Source organism: Bufo bufo, chromosome 1 (assembly GCF_905171765.1).
Source record: "Bufo bufo chromosome 1, aBufBuf1.1, whole genome shotgun sequence".
NCBI lineage: Eukaryota > Metazoa > Chordata > Amphibia > Anura > Bufonidae > Bufo > Bufo bufo.
This window is the reverse complement of record NC_053389.1, coordinates 242970226-242990979: the sequence shown is the minus strand read 5'-3', so window position 1 is coordinate 242990979 and position 20754 is coordinate 242970226. Positions and strand designations below refer to the sequence as shown.

The following is a 20754-nucleotide window of genomic DNA, read 5'->3' as shown; positions in this document are numbered from 1 at the left end:
TAGTGATACCAACGCTCACCTCCTCTTTTTATGTAATTAGGCTTGTTACTCAGAATTAGCAATGTGCTGTAATAGCAGCCATATTGGTTTTCACCCAGCTTTCCCAGAAAGAGATATAACAAAGAAATGTAGAGAAAGTTAATACAAGGCACTTAGTAATGTGTTGTGATTGCCCATATTGCTTCCTTTGCTGGCTGGATTCATTTTTACATCGTATTATACGCTGCTCATTTTCAGGGATTACACCACGTGGTGGTCGGGTATGCAGGCCTATGCAAACCCCCAGGGTCCCGGCCACCAGAGAGACCAGAGCATTTTCCTACAGTGTGCAAGCACGGCCACTGCTGATAAATTGAAGGGTGGTCTTAACTATGGAAAAAAGCTGTGTATAATGCGATGGGAAAAAATGAATCCAGCCAGCAAAGGAGGCAATATGGACAATCACAATACATTAGTAAGTGCCTTGTATTAACTTTCTCTACATGATAAATGCAATTTGCTGAAGTGAGACAACCCCTTTAAAGGAGTTTTCCCAGTGTCTAATAGAACTGAGCTGCGCCTAGGCTATGTGACCGATGAACGAGATGATACTTGCCTAGGAGGAGGCCGTGGCTGTCCTGTGAGGTCCACATTCTCTTCAAATAGCTGATCGTCAGACCCCCACCAATCACAGACTTCCAGTCCCCATCAGTCAACATCTGCACAGGGTCATGAGCATCGCTGCAGCCAATGACTATCCACAGAGGTGACGTGTCCCCAAGCAGCACATCACTGCTGGGTCACGTGCCACTTGAGGACACATAACTGCTGAGGTCAGTCATAGGCTGCAGCAGTTATGTGCCATATTGCAGCTGTTCACAATGCATTTTGTAAACAAGAAGCGGCAGAGTGATAGGCGATGGAAAAAGGAGTAAAACATTATTTTTTATTTTAGACAATTCGAAGGCTTATCCGAGATTTTAATTATCTTGGACAATCCCTTAAAGCCCCAGAAGAAAAGGATGACACAATGATTTATATTTTATAGTCATTTAAGTTTTGTTACTGCTCTTTAATATCAGCTACCCTTTACAATAAAGTGCTAGTGACCATAAATTAGGTCTCCTGACATAGCTGATAACAGAGGATAATAGATGTATTGAACTGTGAAGGAACTGAGAAGTAAACTTTCATGAACTGTGGATGCAGTAATATATAACCAATGGATGACAGCCAATAAGTGGAAATTGTATATAATGTTATCTTAATATGGCTATACTGTAACCCAGGATGACTATTTAGTGCTCCTCAACGAATTGCAGACTTCATGAGTCACTCATGTCATTATTCTGGATGAGTTGGGCGTGTTCCTTCCACACAGATGTTACCTGTATGAGTAGCACTATTGACATTGGTTAAGTTGTGGTTGGACTATGTCTTGAGAGATACTAGTGAGGTTTACATATTAGGTGCCTCTAGCTGCAGCCACTGGAAGTTGAGTGTCTACTGTGTTACTCCATAGGATTCTTATAAACCAAACTATACAGACCAGGTGTTCAGTTGTTATAGGACCTACCTCCGTCCATTTACAAAGTATGGATCTTAATCCTATGATGCACTGCAAGACCTCTCCAAAACCATATTTATCTTATTCCATTGAGGAGATATTGAAGAAACCTTGTTCTGCTTCTAAGGAAAATATACACCTGGAATATTCCTCAAAGAAGGTTCCTCAAGATTCCAAATCGCCTGTTATCCAGAATGTCGGTAAGTGTGTATATGCTATAACATTTGGAAGATATTTCTTACAATAGATAGCATATGTTAAAAAAAAAAAGTCCAATTGGTGGAGGGCCAACCATTGATCCCAAAAAAGGGATACTCTGTTTTCTACCTGTTGCAGAAGTGGCCGTACATGCCGTATCACTGTTCATTATGGTCAACATAAGAAAACAGCTTAATCGGCTAAAATGTCCCCGTGTCACATAAGACATTATTATTATAAGTAGCACATGGTAAGGGGGGCCCAATTATAGATGTTACATTCAGGAACCAGGAGCGTCCAGTTACATGTTCTGCACCTAACAATAGCATCCCTCCCAAGTTTTTGGACAAAAAATAAATTATTTTTGGAGCAATATAGCCAGTTTATTAAAGCAAATCTATTTATCGGTTCTAAAGCAGCGACCTTTAAGGACCTAAAAGGGACAGGAAAAAATAACTCAAAAGTAGGGACACTTAGGAGGTATGCAGTAGATCAAACATCCTACAAATATGTATGTGGTTCCTGACTTTAAACTAACCTTATGAATTACTTAATAGCTATCCTAGAACATGTAGGGCTCAAATTGACTTTACAGTTTTGTGTGCAGATAATGTAGTCCAATGTAACTGATAGTATAATCTACATTTTCTGTGTAATAACCGTCATGCCCTTAACCCGTTAAGCCACAATGACCTAACTATACTTCGAGTATTGACTTGTAATAAACCTTCATCATACAGTAACATTATGGTGTCCGCAAGGGCACAAGAACTCTTCTGTGATGGAAGGCTGGGCTCTCTCTGTAATGGGCAGGATTGGAGAAAATTCCAATCCTAGTAGTTTAGCCCCTCTAGATGTTGCAGTTGATAGATCTAGGCGGTTAGACATATGGTGGGAGCCAATAAGGATCACTGGAAGTCTAACTAAGGCCTCCAGGCCTGCCATATGGCGAAGGCACAGTCTAAGAGCTCATGCACACGAACATGTGTGCCCCGTACCCATACTGCGGATCACAACCAGCGGTCCGCAATGCACGGACACCAGTTGCGTGCCTGCTGTTTGAGGATACAGACCCATTCACTTGAAGATTCAGCCCACACTGCAAAAAAGTAGAAAATGTTCTATTCTTTTACGATGCGGAAGCATCAAGTGAATGTGTCTGCATCCGTGAAATGGAGCGCACACGGTGTGCATGAGCCCTAAAAGACAGCCTATCAGTTTTAGGCGTCTTGCACACGGACCCGCAAAAAATACGGATGACTTCCATGTGCATTCCATTTTTGCAGAACAAAACTGCTGGCCCCTGATAGAACAGTACTATCCTTGTCTGTTATGCGGACAATAATAGGACATGTTCTATCTTTGAACGTAACGGAAAAACTGAAATTTGGAAACGGAAGGCATACGGAGTACCTTCCGTTTTTAATTGCGGATCTATTGAAATGAATGGTTAATTGTGCATATCATAGCCCCCTATAAGAGATCAGGGGCTATGATATGTTTGAATATCATTGGTGGCCAGTGTGCGGCCCCCCCGCCCCCCCCCCCTATTGTAATATCATTGGTGGCCAGTGTGTGGCCTCCCCCGCCCCCCCCCCCCCTATTGTAATATCATTGGTGGCCAGTGTGCGGCCTCCGTCGGCCCCCCTCCCCCCCTCTATTGTATTATCATTGGTGGCCAGTGTGCGGCCAGGCAGCAGGGGACAGTCATGTACACAGTTTGTAGTATATTCTAACTAGAAGCGTCCCCATCACTATGGGAACGCCTTTGTGTTAGAATATACTGTCGGATCTGAGTTTCACGATGTAACTCAAATCCGATGGTATATTCTAACATAGAGGCGTTCCCATGGTGATGGGGACGCTTCAAGTTAAAATATACCATCGGATCGGAGAAAACTCCGATCCTATGGTATATTAACTCCTGACTTTACATTGAAAGTCAATGGGGGACGGATCCGTTTGAAATTGCACCATATTGTGTCAACGTCAAAAGGATCCGTGCCCATTGACTTGCATTGTAATTCAGGACGGATACGTTTGGCTCCGCACGGCCAGGCGGACACCAAAACGACTTTTTTTTCATGTCCGTGGATCCTCCAAAAATCAAGGAAGACCCACGGACGAAAAAACGGTCACGGATCACGGACCAACGGACCGTTTTGCGGACCGTGAAAAAATACTGTCGTGTGCAGGAGGCCTATTTCAGCAGAGGGCTGTGCAGATCTTGTAATACTGCTGTATCCCAGAATGTTGTATTCTTCTGAATCTGCTCGCCTGCAGAGTGGAAATGTCATGCATTAAATCGCTGTGACAACATTTACACCGCAGACTAAACTGTGTGATGTGATTCTTCATGCTAGTTGCCCTTTAACAAAGTTTTATGGCGAATCCATTAAAAACTTCAGAGGGTGAACTTCACATCTCCATTTACCCTCAGCGAGTCACTTAAAGTTCCTTTAAACTCCATCTGTAATGTAATGTAATCTTCACTGCGTCTTACTAAATGATGCATTTGTCGGCACTTTTATTACTTTTTTTATATTAATAACACGTACTTTTTACAAGAGCGTCCAAGTGATAAAACAAAGGCAACATTCATGTAGGTGTTTTCCACAGACACTGAATGGCGTATATATCTCTTCGGATCTGTACCCTTAACCTGGTCTCTCCCACAACCTGCAAGTGCCAGTATGTACTGTAGATCTGGAATTTCATTTATGAAAGAGAGATTGCAGTCACGACTGACTTTAGTATCGTGTCCTGTGCAGTACACTCCATGGCCCCTTCACACATTCATTTGCTTTGGTATTTTTTGCCTCTAAAAAAGGCCATAAAAACATGTTTTTTGGTAGGTTTTTTGCATATCGGATAAATATTTTTTTTTTTTCATTTTTTAGTGACTTTTCTTTTGTAGGCATTTTTTTTCCCCTGTGGAAAAGGTAATGGAAAAATGCCTTTAGAAAACGCAAATGCTTCAATGTGTTAAAAAAAAAGAAACATAGACACAAAAATGAACCTAAATTGAAAAAAAAAGCCACTAACTAAAAATACTTGTGTCCTACATTTCAAGATTCCCATAAATTTTCAGCTAACATCTGGAGTTTTAAGCACAAAAACCAAATGGGGGTTCATTTACAAAGTGCGGCAAAGGAAGTTGCAACTTTTTAAATGTCTGTATGACAATATTTTGTCACATGGGTGTTTTTACACCGTCCTTGCCATTGGGTAGTGGCAAGAGAGTGGCAGGGGTGTGTTGAGGGCCGGACAAGGGCCACACCATATGCCCCAACTTACTGATTACATTAACGCCAGTTTTGGGCGTAAAAGAAGTAAAAAAATCGCATCATAAATTAAGCACATCCTCCGCCTGAGAAAAGGCGAAACAAAGACCAGTGTAAACTGTTGCTTTTTAAATCACCCCCAATGTGTGAATCCAACCTATGGTTGCCCCCCTATATATGGAGCACACTAGTGTAATTGACAACAGACAGCCCAAGCCAAGTGTACACTGTCAGTGCATAGCACCACTATACTTGTCACTTCTGCAGTTGGCAAATTAGGGACAACTAGACCTGGCCCTGGGAACGCCCCTGGCTTCTATAAGACATGCCTTTTTTTGGTCCAAATTTGAAGAGACCGTCTCTGAAGATTAGGGACACTCCCTGCAAATTTGGGATTATTAGCCACTATGCACTGCCTAGTTGCACACCACAGCATCCTTGAACTCTATATAGTTGACCGTTGTCATGTTTTGCTGATGATGTGTGATGTACTGCTTTGTACATTGCTCTATGTGATAATCTCCATATTGCCCTAACGTGCTCTGTGATAGCAGGCTATTGATGGAATATACACACATGTATGCTGTGAATGCAATGCATGTGATATTTGTATCTACACTATTGCTCATAGTACAGCACATAGTACTGACTGGGTTGTGGTCACCTGTGGGAGAATGCTGAGTGTGGCCACATGCAAGCCTGGTTAAGAGGGACAACGTTATATAAGGAGGTTGCTTGGAGCTGCTCGTGGCAGTAGCGTGTGAAGGACACACCTAACGCACTCCTAAGTAAGCAGTGAGAGGTGCCAGTGGGAATTGGACCACCAAAGCTTGGTGATATCCCTGACTATAGACTGTATGGTAACTTTTGGCCTGCTGTGCTGCCTCTAGGCTTCTTACACACAATTTTTTTTGTAGGCGTTTGTTGGATTTCTACATTTCTACGTTTTAGGCCGCATGCACACGACCGTGGTGTGTTTTGCGGTCCGCAAATAGCGGATCCGCAAAACACGGATGGCGTCCGTGCGCGTTCCGCAGTCTTTACATATAACTGCCTATTCTTGTCTGTAAAGCGCGGACAAGAATAGGACATGTTATATTTTTTTGGCGGGGCCACGGAACGGAGCAACGGATGCGGACAGCACACGGAGTGCTGTCCGCATCTTTTGCGGCCCCATTAAAGTGAATGGGTCCGCATCCAAGCCGCCAAAATGGCGGCTCGGATGCGGACCAAAACAACGGCCATATGCATGAGGCCTTAAGCTGTGGCTTTTTTTTTTGTATTTCTTTATTGTAACATTTTATAAAGGCATTTTTTCCAGACATGTTTCAGAATCATGACGATAATATTTGAATTCAGTTTTCCTGTAGTCTGTGTTTTCGTACTGTGCACCTAATTTATTAAACGACACACATTGCTTGTTATATTTGGAACATCATTTGGCATGTTGTGTCACTGTCATTTGAAGGGCAACACATTGCCTTTTCCTCTTTTACTGGACAGGAGGGGACCAAGAGCATCGGGAAAGGGAGCAGTACCTAAGTCAAATATGACCTAAGGCCTCATTCACATCTCCACCCAGCAGATCCAGCTGCCTGATCCGGTAAAAATGCCGGCTGTCAGCCGAACCAAAAAAACGCAGCATGTGGCGGCTTGTGTCCGAACCGAAACACGGCATTTATGTCGGAAAGCAGCTGGATCACCGCCATTATAATCAATGGGGATCTGGCGGTGATCTGTTGGATCCAGCAATACCGATTCCGGTGAACATCAGCAGGCTGTTATCTGCTGAAACAGCCTGCTGGAAATGTTCACTGGAGATGTGAGAACAGCCTCGCCCAGTAATCCACAGGGTATGTTCTCTAAGATCTTAGTTAGAATTAGGAAGGCATCAAAGGCTCTTCAGCCAATCATGACATGGGAAAACCCGGTATATTATGCTGCAGTCATTTTTATCCAGTTTTCTAAAAATGTTAATGACAATTTTGTCAAGTAGCAATGAGAAGAATCTGGGGAATTAATGACTTCTATTACATTTTACATTTCCACTATGAGCGACTTTAGCAGAACACTGAGCATCGGCCTCTGAATTATGATTGTCTGGGCTCATCACAATATCTGATGGAGCTCACCCACAGCGGGAAGATCCTAAGATTTATCATTATATTAATATGTGCAAGTGAATTATGTGACAAAAATCCTTGTTCTAGTGTCTATTATACTGCACAGATGGTATGCTTATTTTAAGTGTTGAACCCTTTGGCCTTGATAGTACAGTTCCAATATTTGCCTGCTCTTCTCCATATTTCTTTGAAAATTTCAAACAGTGTATTTACCGCCCTCTATGAACAAGAATATAACTGCTATCATACTACCTGTTATGTACAGGAATATGTCAATTATAATACTGCCCCCTATGCACAAGAATAAAAATATTATATTTCCTATTACTATGTACAAGACTATAACTACTATAATACTGCCTCTATGTACAAGAATACAACTACTATAATACTGTCTCCTATGTACAGGACTATAGCTACTATACTACTACTCCTATGTACAAGAATATAAATACTATAATACTACCTCCTATGTAGAAGAATATAACTACTATAATACTGCCTCTATGTACAAGAATACAACTACTATAATACTGTCTCCAATGTACAGGACTATAGCTACTATACTACTACTCCTATGTACAAGAATATAAATACTATAATACTACCTCCTATGTAGAAGAATATAACTACTATAATACTGCCTCTATGTACAAGAATATAACTACTATAATACTGTCTCCCTATGCACAAGAATATAACTACTATAATACTATCCTCATAAGTACAAGAATATAACTACTATAATACTGTCTCCCTATGCACAAGAATATAACTACTATATTACTGCCAATATGTACAAAATATCACTACAATAATATTGTCTCCTGCGTAAAAGAATATAACTGCTATAATACTGCTTCCTGTATACAAGATTAAAACTACTATAATATTGCTTCCTATGTACACGACTATAACTACTATAATATTGCTTCCTATGTACAAGATTAAAACTACTATAATACTGCCCACCACGTACAAGAATATACTCACTCTGTATTGTCCCGTATCATACATGATTTTAGCTGACTTTTTATAACTAGTATAATATTGCCTCCTACTGTATGTACAAGAATTTAACTACTATAATATTGTTTCTTAGTATGCACAGTACAAGAACATAGCTACTAGATGAGCGAATTTAAAATTTTAAAATTCGTTCACACTTCATTTGGTGGTAAAAGGTGAATTGCTTTATCATGGACCATAACGCAATTCTATGACGGAATGCCTTTAGAGGCATTCCGTTATTCATTCTGTCATAATAGAAGTCTATGGGCTGCAAAACGGATCCATCCCGTTTCTTGTTATGCACGGGAGTCCTCTCCTGCATAACGGAAACAGGATGGATCAGTTTTGTAGCCCATAGACTTCCATGATAACGGAATGCCTCTAAAAGCATTCCCTTATGCATTCCGTCATAGAATTGCGTTATGGTCCATGGTAACGGAATCCGTAACGCAATTCATCTTTTACCACCAAATGAAGTGTGAACAAATTTCATAAGTGGAAATTCTCTCATCTCTAATAGCTACTATAATAACTGTCCTCTATGTAGAAGAATGTGACTGCTGTCATACTGCTCTCTATATACATTAGTCATTTGTCTAACTTGTATAATACTGCTACGAGCTAGAATATGGATCTGAGCTGTCAGGAGGATCTTTATGTGATCAGAATCACTGTCTGTGGTTGTGTCCAGTTTCATACATCATTCCAGGTGACTTTTTGTGAAAAATCTAATACCGATTTACTTATTTAGGTTCAGATTTGATATCCCAACAAAATTCAAGTTCTCATTTGGATACTAGCTGTGAAAAGTTTTCTTCGTCTATTTCGCATCAAGAGGGTGATGATGAAATGAGTGATTCTATGCAAGTTAGCCCCAAAAGTAAGTTGCTTTAATATGTATATTTAAGAAAACATACTGGGAGACATTTATTAAAGGGGTTTCTGAGACTTTTATACTGATGACCTATACTCCGGATAGGGTGGGGTCCGACACCTGGAACACCCACCGATCAGCTGTTTGAGAAGGAACTGGCAGTCGCAGTAGCACTTTTTCGCACCTTTGCCTTGGCCATGTGATGTCATGCTTCTCGCCCAATGAAGTGAATAGGGCTGAGCTGTGACACCAAGCACAGCCGCTATACAATGCACAGTGCTGTGCTTGGTGAGCCGCGAGCAGGCTGTGGTGGGGGGGATCTAGAATACATGCACATCTGTCAGTGTCTTGTGTATGCTATTGTTGTTCATTTTCATTGAAGTCAATGGAGCTGAGCCTTTATACCACATACAACCCTCAGACAGGTATGGTGCAGTTTTTGGAAGAAAGCACCCATGTTTTATTACCCTTTACAGCCTTTTTAAGTCTCTAGTCTAGTGTGTGGCAATAATAGAATTTCCAATTGATGTCTTCACTTCCATATTTCCAGTTAGGTACAATACCGTCAAACCATGTTTCCTGCTGATGCAGAGACCGCTAGGGGAAGAGCCAGGAGAAAGATGGGAGTTGTAGTTGTTGCAGTGATAGAAATTGTAGTGGTTCACGGTTGCTGCCCTCACTCCAACGCTCCCTGGGGCCATGCCGTAAGTGGAATGCACACTCTTCCTGTCCTCCGGGCACACCCTGTTATTGGGGCTTCTGTCTGGGGTCAGATGGAGTGCCCTTGTTGTTAGGTAGATGGGTGCAAGGCAGGACTCCCTGGTAAATACGTCAGTCTCTCCAAATACACATACACAATGTTTCCAAGCTTGTATCTGAGAAAGGCTATATAGTCTCTCTCTGTTTAATCCAGACAACACTTTAAGTTAACCAAAGAGGTGCACATTCACAGTATTTACTACAGTTCCCACAACAGGGTGTAGATCCTCCAATAAGTAGCGAATCTGTTGTAAAATTGTGGTTGGTGTCGGAGGCAATTAACCCTTTCCAGAGAAAAAAATGTACACAAATGTATGCAATTGTGTAGTTATCTCTGCTTTTTTAACATATACGTTTGACGGATGTGCATATGTTTCAATATGGTTATGTCTGGTTTTTGTGAAAACTTTCTTTTGTAAAAAAAAAGATTTGAAGATTTGAGACTTTTGAAAACACTGATATTTTTGACGGATGGAAATGTATTGTCTTACATTGACGTCCATCTACCATTTACTGCAATGTAAAAGAAAAAAAAACGTTTTTTCTTGTGTTTTTTTTTTTTGCAGGACAGAAAAACGTGGTATACTACGTTTTTCAGTCCTGAAAAAAAACCATACAGAAATGTAACGGAAACTAATCAGAAGTATGCACTTCTGAACTATGTTTGCCCAGTTATAGTCTATGGGTACGTCAAGCCATCCATTTCTATACGTTTTTCTGTTTACAAACTTATCTGCTTGACTTACAACAAAAGCAAGATGTGAACAGTCCCTAAGTTGTGTTCACATTACTTTTGAACGTTAGGTGCACGGTAGGCAGAAGGCTCCTGGCGCATTTACTGAATGTATCCATATAGTACCCTTTGACTTGTCAATTTCTATTGCCCTCAGTATGGTTGGTATAAGCATGCCCCCCATTGTCCTCAGTATGGCCGCTTACTATAGACAGCGCTGTAAGTAGAACCCTCTACCTCCTGTTTCTGTCAGCCAAGAGCAACAGCTTTTAGGAACAGTGGATGGAGTGTGAAAGCTGCAAGGTATCTGTGATCGGAGCTGCCAGGAGACATTAGCACAGTCACCAAAATGAGTGAAGAGCAGATCAAGAAACACCAGTGACGGGGACGAGCCTCACGAGCAATGCGGGTGACGCTCAGGAGGCTCGTTCTAGTCACGGCCTGCTATTGGCTCCCCTTCCCCCGACACCAGATGTTTTCATCCGCGCGAGAGATGCAGCGGTGGCTGTGCGGGCATCAGGAGCGACGTGCAGTCATTAAGAGGATATCTCAGGGAGTCTGTACGGAAACAAACTTCCCCTAAGCAGAAGGGACTTTAAAGTTGCACAGCCTCCATCTTGACACCCCTCTAGTCACACTCAGCAGCACTGCCATCGATAGTATAGTCATAGAGTTGGACAGTGTACTGTCTTCTATACAATTGACAAAGTCCTCTCCTGAAATACACATTGCTGCTGTGGCCCACTTTTCTCCCACCCATCCCATTTCTTAAATATGACACTGCTCCAGTCACAGGTAGCCCTATCCTTGTTTACACGGGAGGACAGGTCATTTTCTCCCCAGGTTTAGCACTCTCCTTAAATACTCCTGACACAAGGTTTGGATTACATTTCTTAATTTTTTTCTTTACAGTCATGTACATGTAGGTTCAACACCAGATCTCTACATCCTGTTGTATGTCAATCTCCTGGGGATTTATACTGATTTGAATTCTGACTTCTTTTTTGTTTTATAAAGGTGAATGCAAGAACAAAAGACGGATTAGAACCACTTTTACCATGGAGCAAATCCAGGAGCTGGAGAGGATATTCCATGTGACACATTACCCAGATGTTCAGACAAGAGACAAGCTGGCCGCAAAGATCAAACTCCCCGAAACACGAGTTCAGGTACCCCAATGATTTCAGCTAAGCAAGGTTCCCATGTACTGTGTGCCGTTTATAAAACTGGTTTCTTCTTCTGTGGCAGAGGCACCTTTAGGCCTCCTGAGGCACCAAGACCCAAATGAAACTGCTTCCTCTGCAGCCCTATAGCTTCACCCCTAGAGGGTTCATAGGTGGTAGACTGAAAGTAGGGCAAGGTTGGGAATTCTAATTTTGCCTTGCCTGTTGGGAATGATTAAATATGTGTAGGAAGCAGTTCTTAACTTGTGCTGATCTTGAGAAACATCATATCTTATACTCCAGTTGTAGCATACCAAACCACAGGGGAAAACACGTGAGGCTCACGGTGGGCCGATGGGTGCAATAGTTCATGTACTCACAGTTAGCAGATGCCTCCCTGGGCTGGCGTACAGTGAATGGGAAGACAGCACAAAATCCTCCGGGGCACTCTCAGTTACAGGGAACACCAGCCAGATGGAAGTTGAGATGCCCTTGATGGTAATGAGTGTAAGGTGCTTTTGAGACTGGGCCCCTGGTTCGTGATGCCAGCACCATTAGGTGCAAATGTTGGTGGTAGTAGTTAAAATAATAATATAGAATAAGGGAGACTAGAGCTTTTAACAACCTCCCAATACTTTACTGAAGCTGTTCCACAGATCATCAAGGTATACAACAGTCATTTACATAAAGGCAGCTTTCACAGGGATTCACATTAGTTCCCAGAAGTTGCATAAGGCATAGTCCTCTTGGACAATAAGTCTTTCTCTCTCTCTTATTTCTTCAGGTTGGAGGGATGAACTATCTCTGTTGTATTGTATAATGCTGTATCCTCTTCTAGGAATACTATACTCAGACAAATGGCCTTTTTGTCTTTAAATATGATGGGTAGCTTGTAGCTTTGAATCTCTCCACCTGATGCAAAGGAGGCTGGAGTCTGAAAAAAGACAGTTACCTTCCTTTGTCAATATCCTCATTCCCTCTCTGGGTAGCCTGGAGATATTGTAATCTTTTCTCTTTTATGGGCTGGTCATGGAACTAACTATGAAGCTTTTATATCTCTGCAAAATGGCTGCTGAGGTTCAGCTTGTCCTCAGACATGACCACACACTGACCTTCTTCTTCCTGCACTGAGCACACACTGAGCGTAGAGCGGAGTTAGCCCTGTGAGGCCTGTTAGAACCTCCCCCTCCTATGCAACTTTATGAGAACAGATTTACAAGCACAGTTTACATAAAACACAATCACAACATTAAGCAGTGTCAAAAAAAATTGGTCGCTTTTGGACTTTTTCTACCTCCCTCGTGACTTTTACAAAAAACTAGGAGGGAGGAGATAGGCTGCAGGTGGGCTCCTTTAACAACATATACCTAGCTGGCGTAGATTGCTTTTTTCTGCCGCACTGGACTCTGGATGAACCACCAGAATTATTACCCCTTAATAATTTTAGCGCATTGTACACCATCAGGGTTTGTTCCTAATACCAGCGTAAGAAACGTTTCCTCATAAAATTAGGTGTTCAGCTGACAGACATTTCTCGCAATCTCACCATAAACATTGAGGCAGTCTACACAAACATCAATTTCATCACACTGGCATCTAGCTTTAGAGAAAGCATTGGTACCAAGCCCTAAAAATGGGGTGTGGCTTTGCAGGATGGAGCAGGCCTAAGATGTGACATTTTGTGCCAAAATTTCGCCACAAAGTAAAATTCTGTCTCAAACTAAGCCAACCAGTAGCTGGTAATCGAGTCAGAAAAAAGTGTCTGTCTGTAAATCTGGTGCAGATCTAGACAGCCTGGCTAAGTTTATTTACAGGATCAGATGTCCCAGTGTGTAAGAAGCAGGTCCAGATAGTGGAGGGGTGAAGACCACTGAAATAAGACCTAGTACTTGTGTCTCTTATTAAGGGCACACAATATGGCGGTTACACAGAGGCATAACAAGTGTAATATTACTCACATAGAGTCACAGTCCTTATAACTATATAAAGTCCTTGTATTTGCAGTCTATATACTAGGTCTAAGGGAACCTCCCAGCCACAGGGGCTATTTTAGGCCACACTGCCTGTCATGGCACTGGGGCGGTGCTTTAATTTTGGGCCCCTACTTTCTCTTTTTCAGTGTGGGGATGTGCCTGCCAGCATTACAAACTTCATGGCAACCAAGGGACAAGTTGTCTCAGCATGGCAGCACCACTCATACTTCTCTAAGGGGGCTAGATTATAGTGGTGATGCACCAGCCACTCAATAGGGAGGTAGAACTGGGTTCTTCCCTTCAGTGAGGCACCAAGGCAGTAGTGCCACCTGGCACTTCATGCTGCCTTGACACTCATAATAAGATCTTCAGCATGTGCTACTCAGTGGCACCATCATGTGCTGCCACCGGAGCTGGTATTGAGAATGCTTGTGCAGTGACCCAGTGGTTTTCTGCTAAAATTGCTAAATTCTCTGAGATGTTTGCTACTAAGCGACTATGCACTTTCAGTGGTAATAATGGTTCATTATGCACTTGTATCTCAAAAGTGTGTATATGGGAAGGAAGTAGTTCACTAGCAGGCCTTAGAAATGGTTGCCGGGTGGTGGGCTGGTCCCTCCCCTCTGGTAAGGGAGTTGCTGGCAAGTAGGCTAGAGAGAAGATGAGTGTAGTTCTTGCTAGTGAGAAAAGCTGTGTACAGTTGTCCCTGGTATCCAGGCCAGTGTAGCAGCCATCAGTGAGTGTGTGGAAACTTCTGAACAGAGTAGCTGAAGCTGAAATGGAAGGAGAATTCCTATCCAGGGGAAATACTGAACCTGTTAGATAAAAAGCTACCAGAAAAGCAACTGCACGAAGAGCCAGCCTCTGAGGGAGAGAAGCACCGAACCTCTACAGAAGGTTCAGAACCATTAAAAGGGACAGTGCGTAGACATGAAAGCCAGTGAAGGTAACACACGTTTACAGCTGCAGACTTCACTGCTTGTGGTTTGGGTTATAATTGCATTAGGCTCCCTTCCACACTTCTGAGATGGATTGGACTACACCCCGCAGTTGGGGACTTTAGTACATGTGATTATGAAAAATTGCATGCCTTTGGTCATTTGGGAAGATTTTTTGCTAGACTCAGAGGGTACCGTTACATCTTCCACCCAAGAATAAGGTATGCAAAAAGGCTCTTAACAAGCTCTGCCTCTAATGCTACCAGATGTAGGGCAGATATACTATAAGTCAATTAAGGCACTCTCCATAAGGAGATATTGTATTCCCCAAATCTTCCACCCAATATACACAGCCTTTGGGAACAATTTACCTTGTGATCCATCTGACAACGGTCCCTATCTTTCTGTCTTGCACCCCACTATCCATCCACCATCAATGGCACCCAGCCACTACCAGACAGGAGCCCTTCAACCAGTTTGTGCCCCAGGGGGAAGAAATGGTGCATCCCTCCCATCACTTCTTGCTTGGCCTGGGGAGTGCTGGAGAAGGATTGCCACCTTGAGGACTACAACCTTCCTCAGTGCCTCTGTCACCACTCCTATTCTCTCAATCCCATGCCTTTCTTCTCCATGGGCTGGCGCATTGCACCAGTTTCCCAGTTGTCAGTTAACAAGAGAATCTGGCAGTGTAAGTGTGGGCCCAGAAAGAGCCTGATGCTAATGTAGGTATGTGCATTATGATGCTGGTGTCCTGTACCACAATGTTGATGGGAGCGTAAGAGAGGAGCTAATAAAAGGGAGTAGCTTGGTGCCAGGAGGCTGAGAGAAGATGGTCTTTGTGAGGTGCCTTGAATATCTGCAAATGACCTATGTAATTGTTAGACCTGGGTTTGTCCATTAGTGTCTGTGCACTGGAGGCCAGAGTTGGCTTGCCCATCTTGAGGAAATAGGTGGGCTGGAAACACTGTATTGTGAGTCACCCAGCTTGCTTTGGAGGACCCAAAGGCAAATGGTGTATTTGTGGGGTCACCTAGTAAAGGCCTGGAGAACATTACTGAGTATCAGGGGGGGAACCCTTGACTATCTCTTACATGCAACTAGTTACATTAATCTTATATATTAAAGATATATTAATTTGTATAATGAGATTAAGCCATCTAACTATGGGCCCCAATTTCTTATCTAAACTATGCAGCTCGGTGGAACCCCAAGGGTGTTTGGGGCTGGTTGTGACTGCTGTTAGTGCAACTCCTATATTTTTTATTAATATATGGCATTTGACCAGATACTTCAAAAGAAAGTCATAGTGAACAAAGAAAAAGGCTTCACTGAAGATAAATAATTATGGCAATAAATTAATTTCACATAATGAACAGTTACAAAGACAAGAAAGTTATATTTGAAAGTTATATTACGAGGAAGAATTAATCATTTACTTTTATGGATGCATTTGAGGTTTCTGTGCTCCATGTAAAACATTTATTGTGCTCATATATTAATGAATTTACAAACACATCGCCCTCATCTATTACTATTACCAGTAATCTGGAAAGACCAATAGTCTGGCACTGTAGTGTAATCAGAACTGCCCCTATCTTATAAAAATTTGTATTATTATTACTACTATAATAGTATTATTACTAGCGTGTTTATAATGAAGCATGTTAAAGGGGTTGTGCAGTGCTACAATACTAATGACCTATCCTGAGGATAGACAAAAGTTAGCACCTTCTGCAAAATTGTGCAGGTGAACGTCGCCATGACTGAAGCTACAAAAGTAAATGGACTAATACTATATTCACAATATAAAATGAATATAAGGTACATAGCAAATATATTTTAATCAAAATAATTTATGCCAATCCACCACGGCCAGATGACCTCAATCTGGAAGGGAACCTACTCTAAGGATGTGAGGATAGGATAGGTAATTCTGTAGCACTGCAGAACCCCTTAAAAAAAATATATATATATTTATAATTTTATTTTGTAAGATTTGGTTTCAGAACCGGCGTGCTAAGTGGCGGAAATATGAAAAGCTTGGAAATTTTGGAGGCCTCCAGCACCTTACTGCAATAAATGTGGTCCCAGCGCCAAAAGCAGATTCTATGGTAAGATGGCTTACATACGGTATATATTGATATGTCTGTATTTGATTTTCACTGCAGTGCATCATAAACCTGAGACATTGCATTTTTTTGCTGCAGTGCATCATGGGCATTGGGACATTGCATTCCCCCCCCCCCCCCTTCCCCTACATGGTCCCCTAACATTGGAAGCCCTTTGCATATGTTGTACTGGAGGTACAAAAATGAATCTAAGCATTCCTTATATAAGTCTAGCCCACAGGCCACAGGGGTTTGGGGTTCACATAGCACTAACAAAAATATGGCTTCCCTTTTAGAAATACATTTTTTTTCATACAACTCTCCTCTGGGACTGGAAAGGCCTGGAAATTATTTGCACTCTGACCTATCCCACAAAGGAGAAAAAATGTTATAACCACCAAATCAGTAACCTCTGTAGAATATTCTAGTGCAACAATGAAGAGGGGGGGACTCATAACAAAACCCACCATCCATGAAGAACAAGAATGGATCAATCTACAGGGAGTGCAGAATTATTAGGCAAGTTGTATTTTTGAGGATTAATTTTATTATTGAACAACAACCATGTTCTCAATGAACCCAAAAAACTCATTAATATCAAAGCTGAATATTTTTGGAAGTAGTTTTTAGTTTGTTTTTAGTTTTAGCTATTTTAGGGGGATATCTGTGTGTGCAGGTGACTATTACTGTGCATAATTATTAGGCAACTTAACAAAAAACTAATATATACCCATTTCAATTATTTATTTTTACCAGTGAAACCAATATAACATCTCAACATTCACAAATATACATTTCTGACATTCAAAAACAAAACAAAAACAAATCAGTGACCAATATAGCCACCTTTCTTTGCAAGGACACTCAAAAGCCTGCCATCCATGGATTCTGTCAGTGTTTTGATCTGTTCACCATCAACATTGCGTGCAGCAGCAACCACAGCCTCCCAGACACTTTTCAGAGAGGTGTACTGTTTTCCCTCCTTGTAAATCTCACATTTGATGATGGACGACAGGTTCTCAATGGGGTTCAGATCAGGTGAACAAGGAGGCCATGTCATTAGATTTTCTTCTTTTATACCCTTTCTTGCCAGCCACGCTGTGGAGTACTTGGACGCGTGTGATGGAGCATTGTCCTGCATGAAAATCATGTTTTTCTTGAAGGATGCAGACTTCTTCCTGTACCACTGCTTGAAGAAGGTGTCTTCCAGAAACTGGCAGTAGGACTGGGAGTTGAGCTTGACTCCATCCTCAACCCGAAAAGGCCCCACAAGCTCATCTTTGATGATACCAGCCCAAACCAGTACTCCACATCCACCATGCTGGCGTCTGAGTCGGACTGGAGCTCTCTGCCCTTTACCAATCCAGTCACGGGCCCATCCATCTGGCCCATCAAGACTCACTCTCATTTCATCAGTCCATAAAACCTTAGAAAAATCAGTCTTGAGATATTTCTTGGCCCAGTCTTGACGTTTCAGCTTGTGTGTCTTGTTCAGTGGTGGTCGTCTTTCAGCCTTTCTTACCTTGGCCATGTCTCTGAGTATTGCACACCTTGTGCTTTTGGGCACTCCAGTGATGTTGCAGCTCTGAAATATGGCCAAACTGGTGGCAAGTGGCATCTTGGCAGCTGCACGCTTGACTTTTCTCAGTTCATGGGCAGTTATTTTGCGCCTTGGTTTTTCCACACGCTTCTTGCGACCCTGTTGACTATTTTGAATGAAACGCTTGATTGTTCGATGATCACGCTTCAGAAGCTTTGCAATTTTAAGAGTGCTGCATCCCTCTGCAAGATATCTCACTATTTTTGACTTTTCTGAGCCTGTCAAGTCCTTCTTTTGACCCATTTTGCCAAAGGAAAGGAAGTTGCCTAATAATTATGCATACCTAATATAGGGTGTTGATGTCATTAGACCACACCCCTTCTCATTACAGAGATGCACATCACCTAATATGCTTAATTGGTAGTAGGCTTTCGAGCCTATACAGCTTGGAGTAAGACAACATGCATAAAGAGGATGATGTGGTCAAAATACTAATTTGCCTAATAATTCTGCACGCAGTGTAATTTATGGACCCCAACCGTATAGTCCCCATATTCACTCCCCATAGCCAATGCAGGGGCTGTCCTTATGCTAGGTAACAATATGTTCTTAGCAATAGTTTTTTTTAGAATGCAATAAAAAGTTGGAAATTTGTAAATTTCAAGCCTCTCCCCTCCCTGATTTATTTCTTCTAATTCCACAGGACTTCACTTTACATGTAAAGACATCTCAAGATGAATCAACATGTGGCTATTACTTACCTTTTCAAGGTCACTTTAACTCAGTAGTATCCTTGGTGCCCAACTTGGGCTCTGTAACTTCACAACAACCAACATCAATGAGGTCAGCGCCATACTACATTCCCTTTCCTCGTAGAACCAGCTACAGTGGTGTCCTGGCCACTCCAACTTAACTCCACGATGTGACTGAGCTCAAGGAGAATCTTTTGACATGTCTTTTTTGTGCTACATGGCATGAGCAGCACAGTACAATATGCAGCAGATGGGGTCTGCACTTCATCAGGGGAAGAAATATATCGGTAACTAACAGCAAGCGGTTAATTGCTCCTCTCCTGAGGATGATGAGAGACGTTTCACCACAAAACGTCATTTATCTGTTGTTTAAAAACTGCAGACAAACACACAGAAATAATTAAAACACCTTATCATTTATTTATACCCTCAATGCGGGCAGGAAAATTGTGGAAAGTGCAAGCAGATGTTACTGAAGTCCATTTAACTAGGATTCATGGGACCACTTTAGAAGACGAGTCAATCTGATGACTTCAAGGATTTATACGATTGAAAAGTGGAAAATTAAGGCCACGGGTTGACGAGCTTGCAAAAAAAAAGGTTTCCAGAGACAAATTTCCAAGACGAAAGTGATACGAGGGATCGGGAATCCCATCTGCTGATGTTTTTTTTTTGCAAATTAAGTTAGCAAAATGGAAGTTTTTATTGTTCTGCCTCTTGAATTTAGAAGATCTGCAACTTCTCCTGCAAGTGGATAAAGGACATAATGATCAAGAACAATTATACAATTTAATTGTACATAGAGTTTATGGGTTTTCGATGACTAGTAGAAATGAAATAGTGTAAAAGCAGTAGTGAGCATGCAGTGAATTGGTGAGCACAGAGTTGTGCGCATATAGTAAAATAAGGAGCAAACAGTAGTGAGCTTACCGTGGGGTGGTGAGTCAGTGAAGTGAGCGTACACTGGAGCCCACTTTCTATTCGCTGTGTTACAGATAGGCCCAGAGACAAACAACTCCCTATATCTAGGCTTCTTTGACCTGGGGCTGTAAAATATTGGGCATAATTGAGTTATACATTTTAGAAATCCCATTTTCAAATACCCTAAGAAGTATGACATTTTAACTGTTGCTACCAGAAGTCTTTTTCTCCCGTTACTGTAGGTGCCCAAAGCGCTTTTCTCTGTCTGAACACAAATAAATCCTGCAGCTGCAAAGTCCTCTGATTAACCCCTTCACTGCTCTTGACCCCCATGATTATTTATTTTTACCCCCTCCCTGCCCTAAACCACCAGGGATGCCTAAACTAAGCCCTGATCTGCCCTAGACCACCATGAATTTGGGTATAAACCCACACCACATACCACTACACCACCAGGGGTACCTGAACTAACCCCTGTACTGTCGTAGACCACCATGAATTTGGGCATTAACCTACACCATACCATTCTACACCACAAGGATGCTGATATTAACCAGTTCAGTACCTAGATAATCAGAGAAAATGGAATTAAGCCATTGACTACCTTAGACCACTGGGATATTTGCAAATAAAAGGATCTCATGTAAAGTCATCCCCCAAACTTTCACCCCCGTTTATCCAGGAACCTCAGTCGCCTCTTTTCCAATTTTGAATGCTACATTAAATCAACTCAGAAGATCATTACAAGCCGCAAGTCAATTAACCTCTGTATGTGTTCTGTACAATTCATTGTTCCCAGAATCCTTTCCTGCTTTACATTAATGAGGCTGA

The 20754-nt window shown here is 41.9% G+C and overlaps 1 protein-coding gene across 1 annotated transcript; it reads left to right on the top strand.

The window, feature by feature from the left end:
• The first annotated feature begins 1525 nt into the window (after positions 1 to 1525).
• On the top strand, positions 1526 to 20471 carry ISX (intestine specific homeobox). The gene is made up of 5 exons (XM_040415630.1): positions 1526 to 1746; positions 8914 to 9042; positions 11546 to 11697; positions 16597 to 16713; positions 18954 to 20471. The coding sequence occupies exons 1-5, from the start codon at positions 1575 to 1577 to the stop codon at positions 19161 to 19163; spliced, it is 780 nt and encodes a 259-aa protein (XP_040271564.1). The 5' UTR covers positions 1526 to 1574; the 3' UTR covers positions 19164 to 20471.
• Positions 20472 to 20754: the final 283 nt, after the last annotated feature.